Source organism: Anas platyrhynchos, chromosome 1, assembly GCF_047663525.1.
Source record: "Anas platyrhynchos isolate ZD024472 breed Pekin duck chromosome 1, IASCAAS_PekinDuck_T2T, whole genome shotgun sequence".
In the NCBI taxonomy this organism is placed as follows: Eukaryota; Metazoa; Chordata; class Aves; order Anseriformes; family Anatidae; genus Anas; species Anas platyrhynchos.
Window position 1 is genome coordinate 52,257,782 of NC_092587.1, and position 13,235 is coordinate 52,271,016.

General features: G+C 43.2%; 1 protein-coding gene across 2 annotated transcripts in view; it reads right to left on the bottom strand.

Annotated features, from left to right (window-relative positions):
* Positions 1-5,665, bottom strand: part of TMTC2 (transmembrane O-mannosyltransferase targeting cadherins 2) — a 255,856-nt gene extending 250,191 nt beyond the window's left edge. Inside the window, exon 1 of one of the 2 annotated variants that reach the window (XM_027451370.3) lies at positions 5,324-5,664. In XM_027451370.3, the coding sequence (XP_027307171.1) occupies positions 5,324-5,406 (83 nt within the window). In that variant the 5' untranslated portion in view covers positions 5,407-5,664. Of the gene's footprint in view, positions 1-5,323 lie in introns of both variants that reach the window. The other variant, XM_072037087.1, reaches the window with a different exon arrangement.
* Between the last annotated feature and the right edge of the window lie 7,570 nt (positions 5,666-13,235).

Below are 13,235 nucleotides of genomic sequence, written 5' to 3' on the forward strand. Positions count from 1 at the left end.
TCAAGTTTCATTCAGCAATAGGCTAGGCTTTAGAGAAAAATAGTTCAGTGTAGAGTTCTTTGGAGCATGAAACTGGGAACATAATTACAGGATTTGCACCCTCTGCTGCTTACTTGGGAGGGACCATCCATGCAAGCCACGAACATACGTATCCCATGTCTAGAGGACTATCCTGAGGCTATAGGTACGTGACTTAGGAGCCTGATCTAGAACTGAAACAAAACGCCATGGTTATCCTGACTTAATTAGCCTGTCCATGAGCTCCCATTTTAAAGGAAGGTAAGAAAGGTTTATATGAATCAGTCACCCCAGGCAAAAAAAGCATGGGAGGTTCAACATTTACAAAGCCTCAAAGGCCAACAATAGACTTCTGCAACCAAGAGAAATTAAAAATAAATAAATAAAACTGGGGGTCAAAGCATCCAAAACCAAAACTTCTGGCAGAAGGTACAGATTACAGTAAAATAAATCCACCTTTCAATCAACCATTTCTGACAAAAAATTAGGGATGGTGAACAGTTTAAAAATTATATAAAAAAAAAAAAGACAGTTGATCCAAGTGATATATCAAGCCTATAAAATAATTCAAAAACAAAACCTATTAAAATCTAACCATAAGAATTGGCCCAAGAAACAGATTCGATTTTACATAAGTAACAATGAGAATAAGCATCTTTCTCTTAAAATTTAGTCTGTTTTTCCAATTTGGAGCAACTTTCACCACAGGTTGCCAACAGGCTCACATCTACAGCTTAAACATCAAATATTTCAGCTAAAGAAAGAAATTCCATAAACAAACAGCAAAGCCTGCTTCAGACAACTTCACAGAAAAAAAAATAATCTTAGCAGCCAACAAGGCAAAGGCAAACTTCCAGATGAGGAAGGCAAAGGAGCTCTAATTCAGCGTTCTTGCAGCTATCAGATGGTTAACAAATTGAGATGAGAGACTTCTGTGCCTTTTGAGCAACTTTCACTCTGGCAAACTTAAAGGATTCAGAAGTGCAGCTGGAATACATATGGGAGATGCAGGAGAAAGTGGATCATTTGAATTTGTAACTCCATTGTGCGCTGGAAGAACTTCCTGCAGATGAGATGCATCCCGCCAGTGACGCAGGGAGACTCTCCATCTGCTAACGGTAATGAATTTATTCTCTAAACCACCTACCAAAAGTGACACAGTTTATGTTAGTGATATACATGCAACAGAAATCTTAAAATAAAGCCTGCAAGGACAATTTCTTTTTTGCTTCCAAAAATCTCTATACTAGAGCATCTCCACTGGAGGAAAAAAAAATTATTTTGATGAAACAGATTTCACATTCTGATTAAGGTGTTTCATTCAACACAAATTTTTTATGCATAAATGTTTTTTAAAGTTAAAGCCAAATATACTTTTAGATGATGTTTAGCGTTTAAAATAGAACAGGTATCACAGTAATAGAACATTATCATGCCAGCTTCATCCCATTAGACAGTCAATTACTGGTTTGCTTGGTTGATCCTCAACTACAATAGCTGAAAACCATGTTGCTTCAGTTACTCAGGCATCTTCGCTGCATTATGTTTTGCTTTATCAGCACATACAAGGCCATGTTTCATATGCAAATTACCTTTAGGGTCACTTTAAATTAGCACATTTAAGAGAGTAGAGGAGGGACAATGGGAAAATGCTGCAGAGAAATTGTGAATGTCTTCTTCCCATTTTTACTGACCACCAGCCTCACTATTGAAACTGAAGAGACTGCAGCCACCTGAGAACTGGATCTATTGCAAGCTGCTGGAGATAACACACTTGATGCTGAGAAATGGAGAGGAGATGACAAAAAGGAGCCACAAAAATCACAAATGTAAATTAATAATCAAATATACACATACAACGAGGAAACAGATGGCAAGTAATTTTCCCCAGTGTACTTACACTTGTTCTTCTACAGCCTGTATTTGGGTCACTTGCTAGATTAATTCTCATGTGTCAGACCCAACAGAGGTACTGTGCAATGGGCACAGCCTCAGCCTATTTTTAAATTATGCTCGTTTGACGCTACACTGTGAAGGCATTCATTAGAATTTCTTCAATGCAGCTTGTAATACCGCCCTGCGACTTTGAAACCAGGCTGCCTGATGTCATTTCTACCATCAGCAAGACTGCCCCGTTCAGGCCTACTGAACACAGCACAAGCTACAGAAATCTGGTCAGTGCTACCACATCTCATGGAGGCATCCAACATAGAGGCAGACAAGCCTGACAAAACTGGTGCTCTGGAAAATATATACAGCAGGCCACAGAGAAAATACACCACTGGAGGTTATAGATTCTTCCTAACACCCTCCTTAAACTATGCCTTTCTTCTCATGTTTAGGAGTACAAAGGAATACCTCAACGGATGAGTTGCTTTTGACATGCGCGCTGTAGCAGCAGCATATGACCCCAGGATACTTGGAGCACTAAATCTTCCACACCTCAGCTACAAACTGACAGGGACCTGTCTTACTTAGCACAGGTCACGCAGAGGACCACAGTCTCAACGCAAGGCACCCGCAGGTCAAACTGTCTGCTTTAGGGTGGGCTTACATGGCAAAGCAAAATAATGATACCAGGGTGTCAGACTAATTGCAGCCACAGGTTTCCCTCATGTAATACTGGTAGACATTAGCATGAAACAAGGACGGTATGTGCAGTGACTAGAGATTAGCCTCCCCTTAATCTGGCAGGAATCTGGATTTAACTCAGCGCAACAATGAAGATCTTCAACACTTCTGTAGAAATCAAAATTGCGTTTCTCGCTACCCCTCCTTATTGTTTCCAAAATGATTCTGCTCAGCAATAAATAAAGCTTTATTAGCATGCCATGTGAGCTCACTGTGGCATTAGTCGAACATCAAAATATTTCCACCCCCTCTTCCCATATTCATCTCTTCTAAAACAAATATGCAAAAAGAGAATGGGAAATATATTAGTTCCTAAATTAACAAGGAGGTTGGTGGAAGAGGATTCTCTCCCCCCAATAATCTACACACTTAACTAGGAAATATCACAGCTGTCCGCGAAAATTGCAGCAGCAGGGAACAGGGTGACAAAAGCTTGTTTTCTAGGTTCACAGAGGAAAAAAAAAAAAGCAGTGTTTCTTCTTTATACTAGCTCTCAGATTTAGAAGCTGTCACTTTAATTCAAAATAATCAATACGTCAATTGATTATAAAGATCATGTTTACACTCATTACACTCATACCACATATCTCTCCAGCTGAGTTAGGTAGACTCATGATGAAAAGTGAGAATGTGTACTTTTTTTTTTTAAAAACTCAACTTCCTCAGAGCTTAAATTCAATTTCAGCTTAATTGGGTGAAGGGTAGGAAATAAAATATTGAATCCTTTGATATAAAGTCATAAACCCCAGACTACAAGCAAGCTTGTTATATCACTGTCCGTACAGTCTTTGGTTTGGTGCTGTGCAGCCGCTAAAATATTAAGTTTTACCATTGGGAAATTGATTTTGTTATAAGAAGTTTTTACGATGCCACTTAATCTTAACCAACCTACATTAAAAAAATATACAGAACGCAATTACAGAAACCCTTTATATAGTAAGCTTGATCACTATATTAAAAAAAAAAAAAAAAGAACAGCCTGATGTAATTTCAATATAATGGCAATGGAAGCAGAAAAAGCTGTAGCAATATGCTGCCCTCCTGAAACAAAGATTGCAGGTTCCTAGCTTAAATGCACAATCTTGATTCACTTAAAGTTAGTAGCATGATCCATCTCCCACATGGAGGGCTGTGTCCTGCAGCTCCAGCATCGACCTCCTTTTCTAGCGTTACTTTTCAAGTAGGCTCCTGCAGGGCAGCGAGATTCTGTGATTACAGTTAAAAGAATACTTTAGGTCTGAGAGCCTTGCCTCTTTGAATAGATAACCATTTCTAGTTCAACAATTACCAGCATGCAACAGCCATTTCTGCCTTTCCCCTTCCAGGGCTGCAGTTGAAAGGCATCCTAATTAGATGACCCTGCATACAGAATTGCCATTAATTGGCTTTTAGAGCACTCTAGTGAATACCTAAATCTTAGTTACAATGAGAAGTACTTTCTTTAGTTAGAAGGTAAACATACCAACACTGCCGTGTTTTGGAACACCTCTTAAATAATGTGGGATTAATATTAGGAAGACAGCGCATGATTACCTTTTCCACCCGTTCCTCGATGACACTCATGCATCCCCACTTCCCAACTGTGTTAAAGCACACTCAGGCAAGATCAAGAGTAACCCTGACCTCCACATCAATAACATCAGGTAGTATTTCAAACTGCCTTCCATCCCCAGCCAATCTGAACTGGCCTGCAGGACAGGCTTGTAAGCACGTCCTTAAACAACCCAGTTTTGCCTAAATATTGCAACATATGCCACTTGGGTTTACGTAAATATTCCACAACTCCTGCAGCTCTTAACTAAAACAAGCGGGTCTGAAACAGTGTCAGTGTGTCAAAATATTCGCTGCTTTCTATTGATCCAACTCAGACCTCGCCTGTCAGAGTAACAGTTGATTTTTTTTTTTCTTTTACCATTCATGAATGAAGTTTTAAGTTGCAGGATAAGTTTAAGGCAGATTTAAACAATAAAAACCCTCGTCTGTAACTGGAAGGCTCACACGAGCCCACAACACTTCACTTCGTGGGACTTCAGGCTCATACCAGCGACCTGCAGGACCAAAGCCAGAGGTGCCAAGACCCGCAGGGGACATGGTGCCCGGCACCCACCCAAGCACGGCCACAGCCCTAGTGCAGGATGATGCTGAAGCAGAGTGAGGCCCCTGCGCAGCAGGTGCAGCACCCCACATCACGGTGGGACAGGATGGGGAGACCCCCGAGGTGGCAACCTGCAGGCTCCAGGCAGGTGCTTGGGATTTTTCATTTTGCCTCGGACCGAGGCAGAAGCCCAGCCAAGGATGCAGCTGACCCCTTCCCACCCTCGGGGACAGCTCGGGCCCCGAGCAGCACCACCCGCCGACCGGGGGCTGCGGGACCCGGCGCGGAGCTGTCAGAGCAGCCCCGTGCTGGCCTCTGGGGGGGGGGTTCAGGCCGGCGGCGGGCGAAGCGCCCCAGCACGGTCCGTAACTTCACCCACCCGCGCCGCTCTCCCCGGTACGTGTTAATTACGCACCCGTTTTAATCGCGCCCGGATTAAGCCGCGAAGCGGGGTTTCCCCCGGGAGCCACCGGCCGGGGTGGGGGGCACAGACACCCACCCGACGGCGGCGGCTCCCGGGGGGCTGGGGGCAGGTGGGCAGCCCCCTCCTTCCCTCCATCCCTCCCCCGTGTCCCCTACCTGTCGTCGTAGCAGAAGTCTGCGCCCAGCGTGTTAAGGTACAGGGCGAGCCCCAGGGCGCCGCTCACCAACTCCGCGACCATCTCTCCGCCCGCCGCCGCGCTCGCACCGGGGCAGCCCCCCCGGCACCGACCCCGCCGCCGCCGCCGCCGCCCCCCGGCTCCGCGCTCCAACGGCGGCCGCAGCCCGGCGGCGTCCCCCCGCCGCTCCCTACCCCATGGCAGCGGGCACAGCCCAGCACCAGGGCGCGGCGGCAGCCGCCCCCCCCCTCAGCACGGCCCCGGCCCGCGCCCCCTCGCAGCCGAGCCGGGCGCCGCCGCCGAGGCTCTGGGAGCGCCCGCGTGGGGCGCCCCGGGCTCCCAGCGCGCCTGCGTGCGGGGCCGCCCCCCGGCCGCCCCCCGCCCCGCCCCGGCCCGCCCCGCCCCGCCGGGGGCTGCCCGCTGCCGCCGCAGCGCTCCCGAACGGGTGTGGGGGCCGCTCCTCCGTACCCCCGGCCCCGCTTCCCCGCTCTCTTCACGTCTTCTTCTTGGCCTTTGTCTTTTTCTTCTCCTTTTCCTTGGCGCTGTTCTCCTTGCTTTTCCCATTGCTCTTTTCCTCTTGTGTTTTTTTTTTTGTTTTTTTTTTTTAATTTCATTTTTTTCCTCTTTTTTTTTTTTTGCCCCTTTTCTTCCTTTTTACTCCTCCCCCCCAAGCCCACATTGTTAGCAGGAAAGCCAGGACCCGCATCGCGGGATGCCGTGGCAGAGCAGGGGGCTCCGCGCTCCCGCTTGCCCCGAGCCTCCCGCTCTCCCTCCGTGATGGTGACAGGACGTCCACCCGCGGGGGTTCCCGCTGGGCAAACCGAAAGCAAAGCACCGAAACTTGGCAGGGAAGCGAGCGCAGCCCGAGGCGAGCGGCGCCGCAAGCCGGGCTCCCCGCAAGCAGGCGGGCGGCGGGGCCGTGCCTGCCCCCCGGGCACGGAGGGCGCAGCCTGAGGGGGGTCGGGAAAGGGCCCGTGTGGGGACCCGGCTGCGGGAATAACGCCCTGAAACCGTCCTCGGTAATTCGGGGGGTGCGCAGGCACGAAGTTACGGAAGGGGTTCGGGTCCATCAAGCTGCTTGTTTCCTTTTTTCGAGAGTTTTTTAAGTCTCGCCTCCGCTTTGTGCCAGCCAGGCGTTTCTATAACCGTTCCCTCATGAATTCCATCAAGTGGCACATCATGCTGTCCCAGAAGAATGGGAGCCTGTGCATCAAGCTGCGTATAATAAATTGGGGAGCTTTTAACAAGTTTCCTTTCTCCCCTACGTGATTATTTAATGCTGTTCTCTGCAACATCACGATATATTAAGTGCATTAAGACCTCTTTCAAGCAACGTTTAAAGTGCTCTTGTGAAGTCTGCCCCAAGTGTCACAAACATCTCAGCTGCTTTTACTTAGGTTCGGGGTGTGTGTTATCACCATCAGTGGCAGTAATTGCAGACTTGGGGGGGAGGGTGCATTTTGTTCGGAATATTAAAGCTTTGAGGGGCCTTATTGAACCCATTAGCGGATCACATTGATCTGGGAACTGCGCGTTAAACTTTTCAGCCTGAAGCACAGAACACAGTAACCCAGATTTTAAGAGTCGGTCTGCTTTGTCAGAGCAACTGTGATCCTGACGTTCGAACACCAGTTCTCAATGTGTTTCTGGACCTACTGCCAAGATCCCGGCCGCCATGGACTAAGGTCCTTGCCACAGTGGGATTGCTGAGCTTCCACACAAGGCTTGCACAGCTCCTTTTCTGGAACATCCTAAGAAACTGCCTGGAAAGCAGCATAATTGCTGCTGAGTCACAGTGGCAGAAGTCTCTCCTTCTCCATCAAGAGCAAATGGACTTTTTCTTCAAAGAGGCAGCACTCCTGGCTAGGATGGATGAGGCCTGGCAGGAGAGCTTGAGAAACAAAACAAATCCTCTGGGGAGAGAGTTTAGCCAAGCCTGACACTGAGTAATAGAAGCAAATGTCAACAGAGGGTGGGGTCAGTTGTGAGGACTGTGGGGACAGCCTTCCCCGCTGGACATCCCCGGTGCTCGCGGGTGGCCGGAGGCAGCATCAGGACCCCACCAGCCTGAGCCAGCTGCCGCGTGGATTCAGCTGCGCTAACAGGAGCCTGCAGGGCCTGCGTATCACAGAAGCATTCCTCCCTATAAACAAAGGATAAGCGTCCTCCCAATGGAAAGAGCTTTCTTGGGTGGAGAAAAACCTGCTTTGTAGAAAGAAATAGAAGGCTACGTGTGCACATACCGCTCTGCCTGGACTCTCTGTGGCCTCATGCACCAGTCCAAGCTGGGGGCAGCAGGTGGAAGGAGCCAGTGCAGAGAGCTGGATACAGGTTCAGCATCAAAATTGTTGGCCATGACAAGCAAGCGACACTGCTGGAGAGCACAAGAGGGTAGAAATCAAAGTGTGCTAGGGGAACTCCATCTGTTCTTCGGTTAGTTAAAATAATAAATGCACTGGAGTTATGAACAATGTTACATTTTACTATAATATCTGGAGATGTCAGATAACATTCTGACTCATAGCAGATTTACAGCATGACGTGCAGTAATCACAAGGTATCAAAAGAGGTAATTTAGAAGTTCAGATGTGTCACTAGGCAGCCATTTCCAAAATAACCTTCACTTCCAGAAAGTCACTGTCACAGATGCTGGTATCAGGGAAAAGGGAAGAGGTGGAGGGTTGTAACAACACGTAATACTAGCAGTAATTGTAAAGATAACTAGCGCTATTCAGTCTAACAGCTGATCTATTGCATATAGCTTAGCAGAAAAATTCATATGCTTTATTGCGGGTATGGCCCTCAAAAAGGGTCTGTTTTAGCACCAAGTGGGAAATTTCTTCATCATTATAGATTCTTCAACATTATAGATTCTGAGTCAGTGTGCTACAATACACTCCACCTAAACCGTGCCCGAAAGATTAAGTTGTGGCACAGCGTGTAGAAATACATGTCTGTCACAGTGACAGATTTGGTTAAGCGGTCACTGACTATGAGACCTTAAATGTCAGGGTAATGCATGTGGTGCAGATCCCTCAACAGATTAGATTAGACACTTCAATTTCTATACACGGCGTTCATTTGCTGGAGCTTGTAGAAAATATTTGTACCAGCTTCCTCAGAGCATCTGAGAAGAGAAAGGCTAGCTGGGAATTGTTATCAAAATGAGGCAAGTGAATATTAAATGTTACTATAGGAATAATGCGGTGGAATTTTGTTTGTTTGTTTGTTTTGTCTTGTTTTGGCCAGTTCTTATGCTTGGGTATCATCAAATAAATATCATATAATACTGTGCATATTTTGAACAACCTAAATTACATCCAGTGATGTGACTTAATGAGCGCAGAAATGTAAACTTGGGCTCATCTTAAAACACCCACGCAGTTGCTGTTGTTAGTAGTCAGGGATAAGTTGGTGTTATCTGAGGAAATATATCAAATTAATTGAATATGTATATGAATGAGTGACCTTATTTTATCAAAAGTAGGAGAAAGTGGGGTAGAAAAGAATGTTTCAGCCAAATGCCTTTTTCAGAATTACTGATTCACAGAGATTGATTTTGTGGACCAGGATCTAAGCTGCTGCTTTCCTGTCATGCTGATGTAGTCCCAAGTTGGGAAAAATCCTACTAATTCTCAACAGATCAGCATTTCTACTTTCTTTGAGACATCATTTTTTTGTTTGTTTGTTTTCTGTGGTTTTTTTTGTTTTGTTTTGTTTTCTGTTAAAGCTGTGATAATAATGACGTTAGCAATGACAAGCAAGCTAAAAATGCATTGCAACTGCTAAACAGTAAAATCTCATGGAAATCTGCAAGAAATAAAACACCAAAACCTAAATACAAGCAGAAAAAGAAAGTACACGCAGGACTTGCATCCATCTGAGGAAGAGATCTTAGCTGAACACATTTCCTAAGGAAGCACATTTCCAGGAGGCACCAGTTCCTACTTTAGATCAGTCAGTGGAGCTAGAGTATTGCTGCAGAGCTGGAGAGAGAGAGAGAGGGAGAGAGAGAAAACCAATGCAATTTTAGCTTGACCTAATGTAATTACACAGACTCTCCAGGAAGAAAAAAGATAGTTATAGGTAAATTTCTTGTATACATCTAACATATAAAAGCATCTATGTAACTCACAGTAGAGCTTATCTTGAAGAAGCTGATTACTCCAAATGGCTGTGATTAAAAATGATAATGTTTCCCAGAAAACGTATGACTAAAATCCACAAAGGGATTTGGATATCTCATTCTTCAGAGAATTCTTTTATGCTTTAGATTTAGGTGCCAGTGTGGATTTTTTGCTTAACTGACATCAGATGGAGACAGCTGTAGTTTCTACGTACCTAATCTACACAGTTAAAGTCCCCTATGTATCCAGATTTCTGTCTCTTGTTATTTTGAGAACTAAAAAAAAAAAAAAAAAAAACAAAAAAAAAAAAAAACAAAAAAAAAACCACTGCTGTGTTTCTTAAAGCTTTAGCGTATTCCAAAACCATGTCACAGTTATCAGAATATGCCTTTTCTTGCCTCTTAATACCTGCAAAACCTGAAACAAAGTGTGTTAGGAGCATGCAGAATGGCATACAGATATTTCTGTTTCAACCAGAGCATTAACCAAGGGCACAGGAGACATGAAGTATCTTTGCCTAATCCAGAGAATAGATCTGAACTATCGTGTTGTAACTCTGCTGCTAACTGCACCAATGTCAGGCAGTCTATGACAGGTCACTTTCCCATCCAATTCATTTTAGTACAGGAACACCCATTTGTTCATGGTATGAAAGAGCCATTGTTTTAGAAGCAATTAGCACTAGCAATTAGGGCATTCCTTTAGCATACATGCAATCTGGAATCAAACATCTACTTTGAATCAGGAAGAGAAGGACAGATTATGAACCCAATTCCTTGACAGCTCTGCAGAAGTACTTTAAATTGTAAAGCATTTGTAATGAGAATTAATGGAGCTCCTTTCCACTAATTACATTTTAAGAAAACAAACAAATTGATTTAGGCACGCATCTCTAAAAGATATTTTCAGATAAACGTCGTAAGGAGAAGCGTAGTTCCTTTCCTGTTTTTGTTTGTTTGTTTGTTTGTTGAATTAGCTCTAACAAATGTAATTCTGACAGTTTTGAAGGCATTTTTGATTTAATGTCCTATGACAATAAAGTCAATAAAACAATAGTCAGAATAGTTTTTGTACCTCTGTGATTAAAAGCCTCATGAAATTTAATGGAAAAACTGTGATTTTCCATATTCAGTACTTCAGGTGTCTCCATACTAAAGTTGCTGTCCTCTTCCCGATTCCTCCTTCAGATGCCTGGGCCTGCATTTTTGGACTATCACCTAAACCGATCATTTGTGTTCTCTTCACCCATGTGCAGTAGGAAACAATGATGCATCTCAGGTCTGAGAAGGATACTCCAGTTTTCCTGACAATGTAACCATTGTCAGTTAATTTGTTGCAGGATACTATTGACTCATTCTTAGTGATATGGGTTAGTGTTAGGTCAGAGGTTGGACTCAATGATCTTGAGGTCTCTTCCAACCTAGACAATTCTGTGATTCTGTGATTTACTGATTTCTGGTTCTATGTTCATTAATGCTTGAATTAAAAAAAAAAAAAGAAAAAAAAAAAATGTCAGAGCAAAAGGTAGCTTTCCGTCTCTGCTGACATTTCAAGGGTAATTTTCTTAATGTTACTCCATTCTAGACTAATCCTAATCTGCTTTACATATTTATCTCCCTTGTCCTTTGAGTTAGCCCAAAGTGAGATCAAAGGTAGTTTTTAATCCCTGTTGTTCAGAGTAAGCTGACAGTGTAAACTTACTAATTGTAGATATGTCAACTTGCACGTTATAAAAATAGCAATATACTGGTTATCTTTTTTTTTTTTTTTTTTTTTTTTTTTTTTTAGTTCTTTTTATCAAAACAGCTCAAACAAACACAAATTCATAAAAGATGTCTCTGGAAATAAAAATAAGCTTATTTTACATGGGTAGATGTGGAGGTAACTGGCATTTGTGTTGGTTTATCTGGTTTATATGGGAACTCTGTAGCAGAAGAGGAACCTGTCCGAGATCCCAGTTATGATTCCCAGTCATTCATTTGCTTTCATCATGAGATCATCCTTCCGTTCACAGTAATTGATATTTCCTTAGACAAAACACAATGGAATTATCCCAGGGATTAATTTGGCCTAAGACCTTAATTCTGAGAAAAGCCCTACTTGACAGATGGATGCCTGCAACATAACCAAGAAGTCTGTGGCGCACAGCCTGGATTTTATGCAGGTGGAGGAAAGGGAGTATGAGTGGTATATCATATCCTGCCTCTCATCATTTCTTGGCAGATGTATTGCCCAGTAGATGGAAAAGCTTCATCAACAGCTGAAAATCTGTTTCTTGTCATCTTCCTTCCCATAGAAAGAAGTGAGTCATCGTGCTGTCCATCAGTCCCGTACTTTTCAGGGTACTGACATTTCCCTTGTGATGCAGATGTTGAAAGACAGTTTAATTTTAGTCTAGATCTGTCTACTTCTACTTCATTTGTCCCTCAAATGTACAGCCTGGGATATAGGCTGTGAAAATTGGACAAAAAATGATATGTCTCTATGGCAGCAACATCAGACCTTCGTCCCACGGCAGAACAAAACCAGCCAAAGATGCAAGTGTAATTTCCACCTCAGTCCCTGCAGATTTTCTATGGAATAACCTAATTTACTTCTTTACTTCAGTACAATCTTGGCTTCCTGCTGTATAAGTATGAAGTAAAGCCAGGAAAGCCATGATTGCTCTTATTTTAGAGGGAATGTGTCAACATTACTGAAACATATCTAACACCAGCACAAGCACAATTCTCAAGAGTTAAATAAACAAGGAAAATTATTATAAGGAGTAAACTTTTGAATCCTTCTAAACAGACTCAGTTTGATTTTTCATAATAGTGTTGGAACCAAATGACGTTTTGTACTGTAATGTAGACAAGTCCAGAGAGGATAGTCAAGGAGTTCTAGGCTCCTAATGAACAATAAAGCAGGAACAGCAACTAAATTAGCAGGAACTAAATTGTTTCTTGCTTGCTCAGTTTGTGAAATATCTTATCTGACTATGTGAAATCATATATGAAAATCTCAGATGGCCTCTGTCTCCCCACTTTAAAATATAATTAACACATGCCAGCAATAACATCACATTAAATTTAATTTTTAGTGGATTAAAGACATCACTACTTTGATTTAGAGCTAAGGCAATTGTTTCTTTTATTTGCAAATATGCAAAAATACAAAACATGAAGTGTATTTTTTATTATTATTTTTTTAAGTAAACAAAAATAACAGAAGTTTAATCAGCTCAGTGGACCATTCACAGCTTTTAACTGACTGCATTGACTTGGGATATGCAGGTGACCCAGATTTCTCCTCTGCTGTGTCACACAAACAGTTCAGTACAGAATTGTACTTTCTGTGATCAGTGAGTCAATTGGTTTGCTACAGGCTATTACATATAGATGATGCATTCCAGTTATATTTGTGTGTGTCATAGAATGCAAAGAAGTAAAATTCATGATATTCAGCGTACACAGCAAAAATAAAATTCTTTGGAGACCCAACCCAGGAAGTTTTTTCTCCTGTGCACATTGGCACAGGTGAGAGAATTCCCTCTTTTCACTAAGCGCAAGTTTTCCAATTTATTTAGTCTTTTTTTTTTTTTTTTTAATTACTTTTTCTTACACTGTTTGCCTGAGAAGATACACATATTTCTAGTTCCTATAAACCTCACCGTCACCAAACTGGCCAATTTATACCAAGGTCTTTGTGCGCTGATAACAACAAACCTGGACTTCAATCAATCTCTAGCAACCTTTAAAAGAAATTAGGATCTTGAGATTGTTT